Genomic DNA, 13,878 nt, shown 5'->3' with positions numbered 1-13,878 from the left:
ATGTCCATCTGCCAAGTGTTTCTCCTAAGCTCTCTGACTGCACTTCCAATTGCTGCAATGTCTTGGCAATGCAAATGGAGCATGCTCAAAGTTGAACTTCCTCCATTTCCCAAGCCAAACCAGATCCCCAACTATTCTAATTTTGTTAATAATACTATGAAATCTCCCAGTTCATTCTTCACACAGAAAATATAGTGGTCTTTTAAAATCATCTTTCTGCTTAAAATGGCTTCCCATCAAAGTTAGGAATAAAACCCAAACTTCCAAATGCAACTGTGATATGATTTATATCCAGCCACATTAAAATCAGATTTATTATTTTAGAAAATAGAGACAGGGTGGGCCTGGTGCAGTGGCTCAGGCCTGTAATCCCAGCACTTTGGGAGGCCAAGGTGGGTAGATCGTGAGGTCAGGAGTTCAAGACCAGCCTGACCAACATGGTGAAACCCCGTCTCTACTAAAAATACAAAAAATTAGCCAGGCGTGGTGGCGCACACCTGTAATACCAGCTACTCAGGAGGCCGAGGCAGGAGAATCGCTTGAACCTGCGAGGTGGAGGTTGCAGTGAGCCGAGATCGGGCCACTGTACTCCAGCCTCGGCGACAGAGCAAGACTCCTGTCTCAAAAGAAAAAACAAACAACAACAAAAAAACAAAAATAGAGAGAAGGTTTTCACTTTGTTGCTAGGCTGGTCTCGAACTCCTGGGCTCAAGCATTTCTCCCACCTCAGCCTCCCATGTGGCTGGGACTACTGACACATGCCACAAGTCCCAGCCCAGAATCATGTCTTATATCATCTTATAATCTGTACAAAGTGTAGTAAATGCCTGGTTGATATGAAAAGGTAGGAGGTTCTAACACTATGTTACTCTAAGTATTAGATGTTATAAACTGAAGGACTGAACCTGAGCAGAATATGCTGCTAGAGATGTATAGTGGTCCAAAGTGGAAGTAAAATTATAATGTTTAAAACTCTCCAAAACTGACATACTGAGAGGAGGTGAAGAAAAACCCGAGAAAGAATTGGCCATGATGTAATCTGCAATCTGCTGTAATGCTAGTAATCCAGTTGGGTTGTGGCCTTTCTTCATCTGTTCTTGAATAAGGCATTCCAAGTCTTCCCGAAAGGCCTGTAATACACAAAAATAAAGACTGAGCAAGCAAGACTGAATGGCCCAAAAGTAACTTGTTCCAATACAATCAATCTTTCCCCCATCCCTTTTCTGAATAGCTTTTACCTGTACTATTTAAAAACAAATATAAAACACAAAATAATAAAATCAAAGCACTGCAAGAAGCAGCAAGATGCTTGCTTTTAGGGGGGAAAACCACTAGGCATTCTTCATGTCAAAGAAAATGAGATATTATAATATCTACACTAGACAGGCACAGATAAAACTCCTCTTATTAATATACAACTCAAGCACCAAGAAACCATTGTAAAAAAAAAAAAAAGGTGACCCACTCCTTGCTTAGCTAAGACAGAGTCCCTGGCCAGGCGTGGTGGCTCACGCCTATAATCTCAGCACTTTGGGAGGCCAAGGCGGGTGGATCACCTGAGGTGGGGAGTTGGAGACCAGCTTGACCAACATGGAGAATCCTCGTCTTTACTAAAAATACAAAATTAGCCCAGCGTGGTGGTGCATGCCTGTAATCCCAGCTACTCAGGAGGCTGAGGCAGGAGAATAGCTTGAACTCGGGAGGAGGAGGATGTGGTGAGCCGAGATCATGCCATTGCACTCCAGCCTGGGCAACAAGAGCGAAACTCCACCTCAAAAAAAAAAAAGAAAGAGTTCCCATGTGAATGGGGCACAACTTTGAATACAGAGTGACTCAATGGCAAAAGTTTTCACTGAGACATACTAAAATAATTTCTATTTTATGATTTCTATGGAAATTCCTTAGCTCCATAAACTCTGAAAGCAAATAAATAACAGTTGAGTTCTAATCACTCTCTGCAACACTGTGGTAAATTACAATTTTTTTTTTTTTTTTTTTTGAGACGGAGTTTCGCTCTTGTTGCCCAGGCTAGAGTGCAATGGCGCGATCTCAACTCACCGCAACCTCCGCCTCCCGGGTTGAAGCGATTCTCCTGCCTCAGCCTCCTGAGTAGCTGGGATTACAGGCATGCGCCACCACCCAGCTAATTTTGTATTTTTAGTAGAGACAGGGTTTCTCCATGTTGGTCAGGCTGGTCTTGAACTGCCGACCTCAGGTGATCCGCCCACCTCTGCCTTCCAAAGTGCTGGGATTACAGGCGTGAGCCACCGCGCCCGGCTAAATGACAGTTTTTTAATGGAACTTTGGGTTCCATATGTTCCTATTCTGGAGTTCTGTATCTTTTTGGGGGTGGGGTGGGTGAGGTAGTGGCAGAAACAGTGTTTATAGAGATCAAAATCCCGAACATTAAGAGAACGCCTCTATTTCAGTAACCCTCGAGTTACTAGTATGGTTCAACATCTGAAACTTCTCCCAATCCTTCATATCACAAATAGTTGGTTCTGACTTTCCATCACACCCAACCAACACTTATTAAGTTTGTCATTTGTTCTTTTGCTCATGTCTCCTTCGTTTTAAAGATGAAGGTTCTTGCAACATAAGTCACTTAACCCTTGCTCTTCCATTTGAGATTAGTTACTTATGTAGCAGGATGCCCTGCCAGAAATTAAGTTCCATTTCCCCCACTCTGCCTAAGAGGGAGAAGGCAGAAAATTATTTTGGAATCACTCCCTCCAAGAAGGGTAGGTATGAATACCTGGGAGATAATGGAGAAAACTTCCTTTAGAAGGGTGAATCTCTTTTGAGTCACTGACAGTGGTCTGCCTCATGACGGTAGGAATAAAATCTCCTGGAGTCTCCGCTTAGATGGAGCCTTTCTGAGAGGGTGGGTAAATAACCTATATGTCTAGGAAACTTTTTTTTTTTCCCGCTCTGTTGCCCAGATTGGAGTGCAGTGGCACAATCTCAGCTCACTGCAACCTCCACCTCCTGGGTTCAAGTGATTCTCTTATCTCAGCCTCCCAAGTAGCTGGGATTATAGGTGTGCACAACCATGCCCGGCTAATTTTTGTAGTTTTAGTAGAGATGGGGTTTCACCATGTTGGTCAGGTTGGTCTCAAACTCCTGTCCTCAAGTGATCCACCTGTCTCGGCCCAAAGTGGTGGGATTACAGGTGTGAGCCACCACACTCAGCCAGGAACTTAAAAAAAAAAAAAATGGCATAGGAGCTCATGGTGGTAAGGGGAAATGTGGTTCTAAGGGTATGAGGCGGTAGATGCTAGAACTAGTCCTGACTCAGTGTTTGCAGTGCACTTAGAACAATAGTTGAGAAGTTTCCATGATGTGAACTCTAAGAGCTGGGTGCTAATAGTTGTAATCTTGGGTGCTCAACCATAAAGGACTGAGCTTAGCACCGGAAGATCCCTCCCTGATGCACTGTGGTGGCCTGCACAAACATCTGAGTCAACAGTGAACCTATAGCTCCTGTTGAACAGTTTAAGACTGGGTTTCAACATTCTACCATGGGGCAGGGAAGTACAGTGGCAGTGGTGGACTGAACAGACTCTAGTGTGTCTCCCTCACATACATATATACAGATGCATGGATACACGACCCACACCCATCTTGGATATGGAGGCCACTAATTAACCCAGTCAGTGTAAGTCACTAAAGTTCTGGAAGAATTCAGAGAAAAGCAGAAATTCCAAGAGAAAGATGGTGTACTTTCTGCTAATAAGGCAAGTGGATATTTGAGTGATTAATTTTTAAAAATACTAATTGTGACATTTGAATCCTAAGTTCATGGAGCAGTTTACACCAGTTAAATGTGGCTTTTCTTTTTACAAATTCAAGGCTTGTTAAGTATAAATCATTCACACAATATAATAAAAGTTCAAAAACATCTGGTTCTATTGACGGTATCTAGTTCATTTAAATACACGATTTAAATCAGAAAAACTATCTTGTAAAATATCCTCTACAAAGATATACTTCATTTATCAGAAAACTCCATCAGGGAGTTTTCTTGTTCATCCAAGACCCTGTGAAGATAAGATGGCTGAGAGCTGTATACAAGATAGATGGACACCTTCATACAGACAAGTAACATAACTATTTTACCATGCTTAAGGCTGAAAGGAAAAAAATGTTCCAGATATCCTCATTTATCTTTATGTAAAGTACAGAAAACTTCTGGACACATGGCAACGGGCCAATCTGCTCTTTTGGAACTCTATCTTCCCTTCAAAACCAAACTATTTAAACTTTTCTCAGTTCAAAGTAGTTATAACTGATATTCTCTGATTCAGTTTTTAAAAACCCCAAATTAATGATACCTACTATGTGTATCACTCATTACATATATTACAATAACTTGGAGAAGTAGGCATTATCTATTTTATTAAATGTCTTGCACCCATGTTCTTCCAGGAAAAATTTAAGGCAGCTTCCACAGATTAAAATGCTACAAAAATAAATATAGGTAAGAAAAATAAAGCTGAAGAGAAAATAAGCATAAGGAGGGTAGACAGAGCCAGGAATGAGGTTAAGATACAAAGTGAATGCCATAAAATTGTATGCATTTGCTAGAGATGGGACAAATTTTATCTCAACTCTGGCAGCCAACATGAATTAAGACAGCTTTCTCAGTGTATTGATTTACAATGGTTTTTAGATTAAAAAAAATCAACCAGGTACTCAAGAGAATCAAAATTATTTATTAAACTGGTGAGAAATTTCTGCTGGGTGGGATGAGAAAGTTAAAGAAAGGTTGAAAACCTGTTCACGGACATACAGCTAGTAAATGCCAGAGGCAAGGACACAAGTCCAGTGCTCTTTTTACATTAGTGAAATGCTTTCTTCATTACCATATATCCCACAATATGTGAGTACCATTCTAAAACCTTTGGGATAGCTATGGTGTCACAGAGCGATGTATAAGCTCTTCTGAAATCAAATTAAGAATAAGAGGGAAAATACGAATGTCTCCTTTAAAGCTGACGAATAGCTTCTACGCAGTATAGGTATAAAAAAAATTTTTTTTCAAAGTATATGAAATCTCCCCAGCCTTGTTTACAGTTCACAGTGCTTCAACAGGTAAGAATTCTTCCAGTGCAAAAAAGGTTTAATATTTTGTCATGAACATTTATTACTCATTTTTACATGTTTCAAATGTTTCTCAAATATTGTTCAGATAATCACCTAAGTCATAAAACAGTAAGTGTAAAAATTACTAATATAAGACTAATATAAAAAATTACTAATGACTAATTTCAGCTGATTTTTTAAATTTATCAGTAAATTTATTGAGCTTTCATTAAAATATTAAGATAAAAATTTTATTTATCTTTGAGATGGGTAGTTAATCATATTTTTACTAAAGTTCAATGTTAATAATCCTTTATAGTTGATTTATTTGAGTCTCACCACAAAGTCCTGAGATAGGCAATGCCTTGCTCGAGGTTATAAAGCTAATAAGTAAATGGAATAAAGATTCAAATATGGAACCCTCAACTGAGCACAAGTTCTTTTCCTAATTTTATTCAGACTTGGACTGTATCTCTGAAACCAAATACAACTAATAAGCTAGCAGGCATGTTGTGATCTGAAATGTTGAGTAAACCTCTTAGGCTAGATTAGAGCATTAGACTGCAATGGCAGATAAAGCAAATATATATATATATACTGGCAGATTATGGTGATCCTGGAATACCAGGCTAAGTACTTGCCCTCTTGTAGCTAAGAATTCATCAAAGCATAATGAGAAACTTAATTTCTAATCAGGGTGGTGTGGCCACATACTGGGCTTAAGTCAGATTAGCCAACAGTTCCCTGGAGTCTCCACTAGAGAAGAACTGGTTAGAAGATCAAACAACATATACACAAAACCATGGCATAAACTATGTCTTCTTTCTCAGATACAGAAGAGCATAGAAGAGGAGGTAGTGGTAGTTGTTAAATTTTGTGAAGATGAATAAACCAGAATGCCATCAGGGTAACAGATTCAAGACCTTCAAAAACCAAAATACAGTCTAAGGAATTAAAATCTTCAAGTGTTGCCACAAAAGCATAATGTACTTCAAATTAGCAATAAATATATAATTTCCAAAAAACAGTTGCCCACTACGTGCTGCGTGCTGTACTGCATGCTCTTATGTTATTTTATTTAATTGTCACAACCGTGTGAGGTATTTTCCCCATTTTACCAACAAGGAAACTGAAGCTCAAGTTAAATGAGCTTCGTAATGTCACATAGCTAGTAAGTGGTAGGCAAAGTAAAATTTGAACCCAGATCCAAAACAAACACTTTTATAAAAAATTGTGTAAACAAAATGGGCAATGATGAGAAAATGTACTGACTCCTAACTTAGGTCAAAATGGCTTGGTACTGCAAAATTTCCATAGTCTGCTGCTATGCAATTTTTTTTGCTTTATCTGCCATTACTACCTCATGCTTTAGCCTATGAGGTTTTTGCAGCATTCTCTGATCACAACTTGCACTTCTCTAGCCCTGCTCGATCTACTTCATCCAATGGAAGTACTGACTTCCACTGTTCTTCTTCCTAATGAATTCTTTCCTTTATTCAACACATCACAAATGCTACCTTCTCCTTGAAGTCACCTAATCATCCAAGTTAGGAGGGATCTCTGTATTTCTTCTCTTCTACACTTCACTGTGAACTTTCCCTATACTATACTTAGGGTACCTAGTGTATGACTGTGATTGTTTAACTATTTTCCTACTCTACTATACCATATTATCTGAGGACTGAAACTGTGTCTTTCACATTTCTAGATTCTCCCTGAGTGTGTAGTTCAGTGCTCAATTAATACTAAGTTAAGAGTTTCTTTTCATTTTCCTAGATATAAAGAAAGTGAAGAATCTGATCTCAATCTTGACCCAGTTAACGTAGCAAATATCCATTTCATAGGTTATTAGCTAGAAAACAGTCTTATCAGTCTATTACTTGAATGAGAAATCCCTGCTGTCTAATTAGGCCTACCCATAATCTACTAGGTAAGATTTATTTTCTCTAAATAAGAAATTCATCCTCATTGAATGTTATAAACTTTTAAAAAGCCATTTAATTCTTCAACTCAAACAAAATCCTACTTGAAAACTTAATTTGCCCCCAGAACATTATAGTTTGAACAGCTCTTCAAACATAGGTCCAAAAAGTATGGTAAAAAAATCACTAGGTGAAAAGCAAAATGTTTAAGTTAGAGACAGGGTGCCTTAAAAGCCTTATCTGAATCTCACACCCTTTTATTTTATATATCTATCAATGTCAAGGGAGTGAGGCTATAAACTTTGAATTCATAAAGTATGGACATAAATGGACTTCTAAAAATGTCAAATATTCAGAGATTTGAGATTCATGTAGGCTAAGAATATACTTTAAGTACTCACATATTCCGGAATACTATAAACCAAAAGTAGAATTCACTTCAGGCATCACATTTTAAAACTCTGTATCCAAGGTCAGAACTTTCAGGAGAAAGTGGCAGGAGATAAAATACTTAAGTCACAGAAAAGAGAACCAATTTGATTTTTTTAAAAAACCTGACCTGATAAAATTATTTCAATTAATGCTTAAAAAAAAAAAAACTCCATGTTGGCTCATTTATCAGTAATGTCTAACTTACACTCAGATAGTAACACTGATAAATATAGGAGACATCAGAGATGAATTTTAAATATCCACATCTGGATGTTTTACCTCAAAATTACTAGAGAGGAAAATTGGGGCAAAAAGTAAAAAAAAAAAAAAAAAGATTACCGACTTGCTGCTCCCAAGGCACCCTATAATTATGTTATTAGAGCTCTCCTAAAGCAGGATTAGGAGCATAACAAACTTACTTAGAATTTCTCCATTAAGAAATGTACTCATTTGGAAATAGAATACCACTGGCCCTGTTGAAAGGAGAAAAAACAAATAAACCATATTTTCTTCTGGATGGTCTTTCTTCTGTATCTAAGTCTTGATTAACATGAAGCTAAAGGTTAGAATATTTTTCTTGAAGCTGTGTACAACAGAAATGTAAATAAAATTAAGAATACCTGCATCTTAAACTTCTCAACTGACCACAGATCATGGTGATTTTGACCAATTTGAATTAAGGAACCCTGTTAACACTTAGGCCTTACTTCCAGTGATATCCTAAAATGTATATGCCTTTGACGTTTCTCCTTGCATCAAAATTAGCTTACAGCAGTATGCATTGCCCTGTTATTAAAAACTGTTAGTATGTCATGTGCCCAGGCTACCACCACATACACTCCTGTTATTTTTCAGAATAACACTGCACATTTGTGTCAACCAGTCTAAACTGCTTCCCATGGCGGTAAGGCTTAGGAAGCCCAGCAACTGTTTTGTTAAGCAGTCAAGTTCAGTAGGAGCCTGTTGGACAATATTCAAATGTTTAATGTTTCAAAGCCCACCTAGCTATTCTCTATCCATCCATGCATTCAGAATTTAGTAACCATCTCTTGTATTCAATGTGCTATTGCTTAGTTTTTCAATTTATATGCTTCTTTAACTTTGAAAAGGAATCACTTAATTCCAATAGTTTGTCCTGGACACTTCGTTTTGAGAAAAGGGGGTAAATTAGAACTTAGGGTCTCCACAAAGAGAACTCGTGGATTTTCTCTACTGCAACAAAATCTCAAGCCAAATTAATTTACCAAGTGGTATTTGATTTCTAAGATAAATATTTTATTTTAAAAAATTAAATATAAAAAGGCTGTGAAATTCCTAGAAATAAGTAATACCTGAGGGCCAGAATAACAAAAATTATTTGTTATTTTCTCAGCTCAAAGCAATAAGGGGTGATTTTTGTCATCCAAATTTACATTTACACCAAAATGTCTTGTGATAATAAACTCTTCCAGGTTGCGTTGAATTAACTTAAGCAGCAGGCTTTGAAGATGAATAAGATGATATAAAAACATATAGGCAGAATTTTTTCATTGTCACTGAATGCTGTAAGTGGTACAGCCTAGTGATTACAGGTGTGAGCTTTGCAGTTTAAATTCTGACCACATCATTTAACAAAGCTGTAAAACTTCAGCAAGTTATTTAATGTCTCTAAGTTTCAGTTTATGCATCTATAACTTAGGCATCTTAATACTTCTTTAACTGAATTGCTTTGAGGATTAAAGATGCGTAATAGGTGCTTGGCATATAGTAAGTGCTTAATAAAAAAGTATTATACTTTGCTTTTATTAATTTCTCTCCTGATTTCCCTTCTACCCAAATTAGCTGAGAATTTTAAATAGAAGGTGTATAAATTTGTCACTTACAAACATGAATTAGTAAAATCTGACTTTAATCTTTATTGGTTATGGATTTTGTTTAACAGAGTGAATCCCAATATTTACAGGAGACTGACAAAATTTTTTAAAGAATTATATCAGCAGAAACACTTTAAACTTGGGCTGAAAGGAACAAAGACAGTACAAAAGGAAAAGGGGCCTTTGCACCCCTAAAACTTCTGTAAGAAGAAAGCAGACTAAGAAAAACACAAAGTGGCAAACACAGGCTACCTTTCAAGAAAAAGGAAGGATGATTTAGACAGTGGAACCAAGAACCTAGTGGGCAGAGCCAAGCACCAGGGAGGTTCAGTCCTGGTAAATAGTAGGACTGAGTCCTAATCAAAACACTTCCAAACATTTGTCCAGATGGATTTCACAATTGCTTTGGACCAGTGACTCCTTTGAATTTCTCAATTTTCTCCTTTTTGAAGAGGAATGTCTGTAGCAGTTATCTTATGCCCTCTCCTGCCACTGGGGAGCAGATAACATGAATCTTTATTTCACAAGTTAATAGATTGACAGGACCTGTACTTAAGGTTCTACACCCTGAGGACAATCATCTGCAGCTGGACTACATTTAGATGATGAGATTCTGGATTCAAGCTAATGTTGGAATGGGATAAGACTTTTTAGGAGGTGCTAGGAGAAGAAGAGTGTATTTTGCATGTGGGAGGAAGAAAAATAAATTGTGGCAGAAGGACAGACTGCGGTTCCTTTAAAATAAATTGTGACCTGCCAGGCATGGTGGCACATACCTGTAGTCCCAGGTACTCAACAGGCTGAGGCAAGAGGATCGCTTGAGCACAGGATTTTGTGTGCTATGATTGTGCCTGTTAACAGCCACTGCACACTAGCCTGGGCAACACAGTAAGACCCTGTCTCTAAATAAGTAAATAGTAACCAGAGAGTGGACAATTCTCTCCTCAAAAGATGGAGCTTAATTTCTCTCCCCTGGAGCATGGGGAGAATTGAAAGACTCACTTCTAACTAATAAATATGGCAGAAGTGACAGTGTGTGATATCTGAGATTAGTTCAAAAGCAGCATTCAGGCTACTCTCTCTTGGATCCTTGCTCTGGGGAAGAACACTCAAGCAGCTTTAGAAAAAGTCCATGTGGCAAGGAATTGTGGTCTTTTGCCAACAGCCACATGAGTGATCCATCTTAAGGGTGGATCCTCCAGCCCCAGTAAAGTGTTCAAATGACAGCAGCCCTGGCTAACATATTGACTGCAACTTCATCAGGGAACTTGAATCAGAAAAACTCAGCTAACCTGCTCCTAAACTTCTGACCCACAGAAATGGTGAGATAATGAATGCTTGTTTTAAGCTGCTAAGTTCTGGAATAATTTGTTATTTAGCAGTAGATGACTAATACAAGCCACCAAGTATCACTTGCCTTGGTGAAGTTTCTGTTGCATTAAAAGAAACTTAAAAACCACTGTCCTAAAATATGGCAGGAAGACAAAACGTATACACTTTCTTAAGTCTTTCACAAAGAATATTTTAAATTCATTAGCCAAGATCTAGGAAAAAAAATATCAACTTTTAATTCTTTTAAATCTCAGCCTTCTTTGTTCCTCTCTGGGCAGAAAGTGATCATTCTTGTTAAGTGAATAGGGAAATGATACACTATGCGTTTGCCCTTTCACATTATTTCACTAAGTTCCCCAAGGCATAGGTAAAATTTTTACTTTTAAGCCAATTTACAAATAGAAATACTAAGTACAAAAAAATTAATCTACTTAACATTATGCAACTTTAGTTTAATGGGCAAACTATAAGACAAAAACCCTGGCATAAAAATGGAGTTTAGTAATTTTTTTCATTTAGACTCTACAGTTAGAATTCAATGGTCCTCTTTGAGATACTTCCTAAAGAAATCTCAATATTTAACAACCTTAACCAAAATTGAAACTTCACTTCATTCTTTCAGTTACTAATATGCTGTTACTACAATCATTTGGTTGATAAGTTCTTTTAAAATTTTGTTTGAGACAGGGTCTTGCCCTGTCACCCAGGCTGGAGTGCCGTGGTGTGATCACGGCTCACTGTAGCCTTGATCTACTGGGCTCAAGTAATCCTTTCGACTCAGCCTCCCAAGTATAAGACTACAGACTCACACCACCGCGCTCGACTAATTTTTTAATTTCTTGCAAAGACTGGGTCTCACTATGTTGCCCAGGCTCGTCTCAAACTCCTAGGCTCAAGCAATCCTCTTGCCTTGGCATCCTAAAGTGCCGGGATTACAACAGGCGTGAGCCACCATTTCTGGTCTAGTAAGTTGGTTCTTAAAAATGGGGTTTCTTTGGAGAAGGAAACATATCTATTTTGATCTAAATAATTAATGTGCTCTTCAAGTCTTTATAAACCTAGACACTCAAGTTTGCATAAAGTAAGGCACTGAACATTTACTCTCTCATGACTTTTCTGATGAATCTTTCCATTTGGAAAGAGTTTCTTTAAAGTGGGCACTATAAAAAAATAAAATTACTCAATGCTTACATTGCTTTTATAACTTGTACTTCAATGCTTTCACCGAGGCCACTGGTATGGGAGAATTAATTACTTAAGAGTGGAATTCCCCTTTGGTTTTGGACTTACCTCTATGATTAAATTCACAAGGACACAACAAAAATGATTTACCAGGGCTACTTCAGGCAGCTCTATGCCTTGGTGCTAATTTTGATACCCAAGTTGGAAACCTAATATAACCCTAACCTGGGCATCATATGTCTGTGTGCTGAACTCTGTCTTAGGGGTGCATGATCTTCATCATGCAGAAAGTTACAAATTCATTTTGCATTTTAAATCAAGCTGTTCTCTCATTTTCCATCATGTATTAATACATTTCCACTAAGATTTTGTAAGAAAACAGATCATTTGAATATGATTCACAAAGTCTGACTATTGCTGTGCAGACAGGATTTTTCCGCTTGAGTTGAATTTTTTTTTTTTTTTTTTTTTTTTTTTTTTGAGGTAAGGTCTCACTCTGTTGCCCAGGCTGGAATGCAGTGGCATGATCACGGCTCACAGCAGTCTTGACCTTCTGGGCTCAAGTGATCCTCCTGCCTCAGCCTCCCAGGAGTAGATGGGACTACATGTGCACACCACCACACCCAGTTAATTTTTAAATTTTTTTGTAGAGACAAGGATTCACTATGCTGCCTAGGCTGGTTTCAAACTCCTGTGCTCAAGTGAGCCTCCTGCCTCGGCTTCCCAAAGTGCTGGGATTACACTGTGAGCCACTGAGCCTGGCCTATAATCTACTTTTAATTTAGTTAATTTAGTGTGTATGCACGTGTGCTTGCAGTAGGCATATATAATACTAGGCTGCCAAATCACAGACTTCCTCAAAAACCTTAAGTCTTCTCATGCCACTCTGAGCGTCAAGGTACCCAAAGGAAGAAGAAAATACGTGCATGGGATATACCTAACTTATTTATTGGTTTCTATGACTTGAGTCATGCCTTTCTTTTCTTTACATATTCAGTCTGAATTGGGTATCCTCCTTTAATAAAGTGCTATACCCAGAAAACACACAAAATTTAAACCACCAAACACAATACTAGGTTGTCATTAAGGCTCTGCAAATCAAATACACAAATTAGATGTCCATTTCTCCTTTGAAAGACTGGAAGCAACTGGTCACCACTCCTCCTCCACCCCTCTTTTAACGTGAGGGTAGTTTGAGAAAACTTCTACCTTATTATACTAACATTTCCAAAGAGGGAGAAAAATTACAGCCTTCTAATTCAACTCACAGGACTTTGCAGGATCTGAGTAACTCGTTTCCTCTGCTCCATCATGTTGAAGTCTTGTCGTAGATCAGGAGACATGTTCCTCTCCCTAATGTATTCTGGGTCATTTTCATTGATGCGGTCAAAATATCTCTCTTTGTGAGGCATGCTGGGAGGAGGAGGAGTGGTAATCACGCCTTGGCTGGCATCTGAGCTCATGTTTTAAGTCTGTGGATTACTCTTGTTATCTGCATTAATAAACACAAAGAAGGACATCCATGATAAATTCATTAAATTCAAAATTTACATGGGTCAAGCAGAACTTTTACATTTTGCCCTCAGAGTTAACAGGCGCACCTTAAAAAGTAGCTTCTCAAAAATATTAGAACAATTTTTTATTCATATAAAAAGATCTTAGATTATAATGCTCGATTTGAAATTGATATTTTCAGAGCTAACAGAAACTCATGGTTCAATTAAATTATGTTAATGTCATCAACTGCCTTTTTTTTTTTTTTTTTTTTTTTTGAGATGGAGTCTCACTGTGTCACCCAGGCTGGAGTGCAGTGACGTGATCTTGGCTCAATGCAACCTCCACCTCCTGGGTTCAAGAGATTCTCCTGCCTCAGCCTCCCGAGTAGTTGGGACTACAGGCGCGTGCCACCATGCCCAGCTAATTTTTGTATTTTTTTAAGTAGAGATGGGGTTTCACCATATTGACCATGCTGGTCTGGAACTACTGATCTCATGGTCTGCCCACCTCGGCCTCCCAAAGCATTGGGATTATAGGCATGAGCCACTGTGCCCAGCTGGGCTGAAGTGATCCTC

General features: G+C 38.1%; 1 protein-coding gene across 15 annotated transcripts in view; it reads right to left on the bottom strand.

Moving 5' to 3' along the window:
• The window catches only part of ADD3 (adducin 3), a 127,885-nt gene that overhangs the window by 21,622 nt on the left and 92,385 nt on the right, over window positions 1-13,878 (bottom strand). For 12 of the 15 annotated variants that reach the window (XM_009459228.4, XM_054659882.2, XM_001141198.7 and 9 more), the window contains 2 exons: window positions 13,075-13,298; window positions 992-1,130 (listed from right to left, as the gene is read on the bottom strand). In XM_009459228.4, the coding sequence (XP_009457503.1) occupies window positions 992-1,130; window positions 13,075-13,269 (334 nt within the window). In that variant the 5' untranslated portion in view covers window positions 13,270-13,298. Of the gene's footprint in view, window positions 1-991; window positions 1,131-7,858; window positions 7,913-13,074; window positions 13,299-13,878 lie in introns of all 15 variants that reach the window. The other 3 variants (XM_063782089.1, XM_063782091.1, XM_063782090.1) reach the window with 1 other exon arrangement.

The sequence above is a fragment of the Pan troglodytes genome, chromosome 8, assembly GCF_028858775.2.
Source record: "Pan troglodytes isolate AG18354 chromosome 8, NHGRI_mPanTro3-v2.0_pri, whole genome shotgun sequence".
NCBI lineage: Eukaryota > Metazoa > Chordata > Mammalia > Primates > Hominidae > Pan > Pan troglodytes.
The sequence above is the reverse complement of the archived record's forward strand: the minus strand, read 5'-3'. Positions and strand labels throughout refer to the sequence as shown.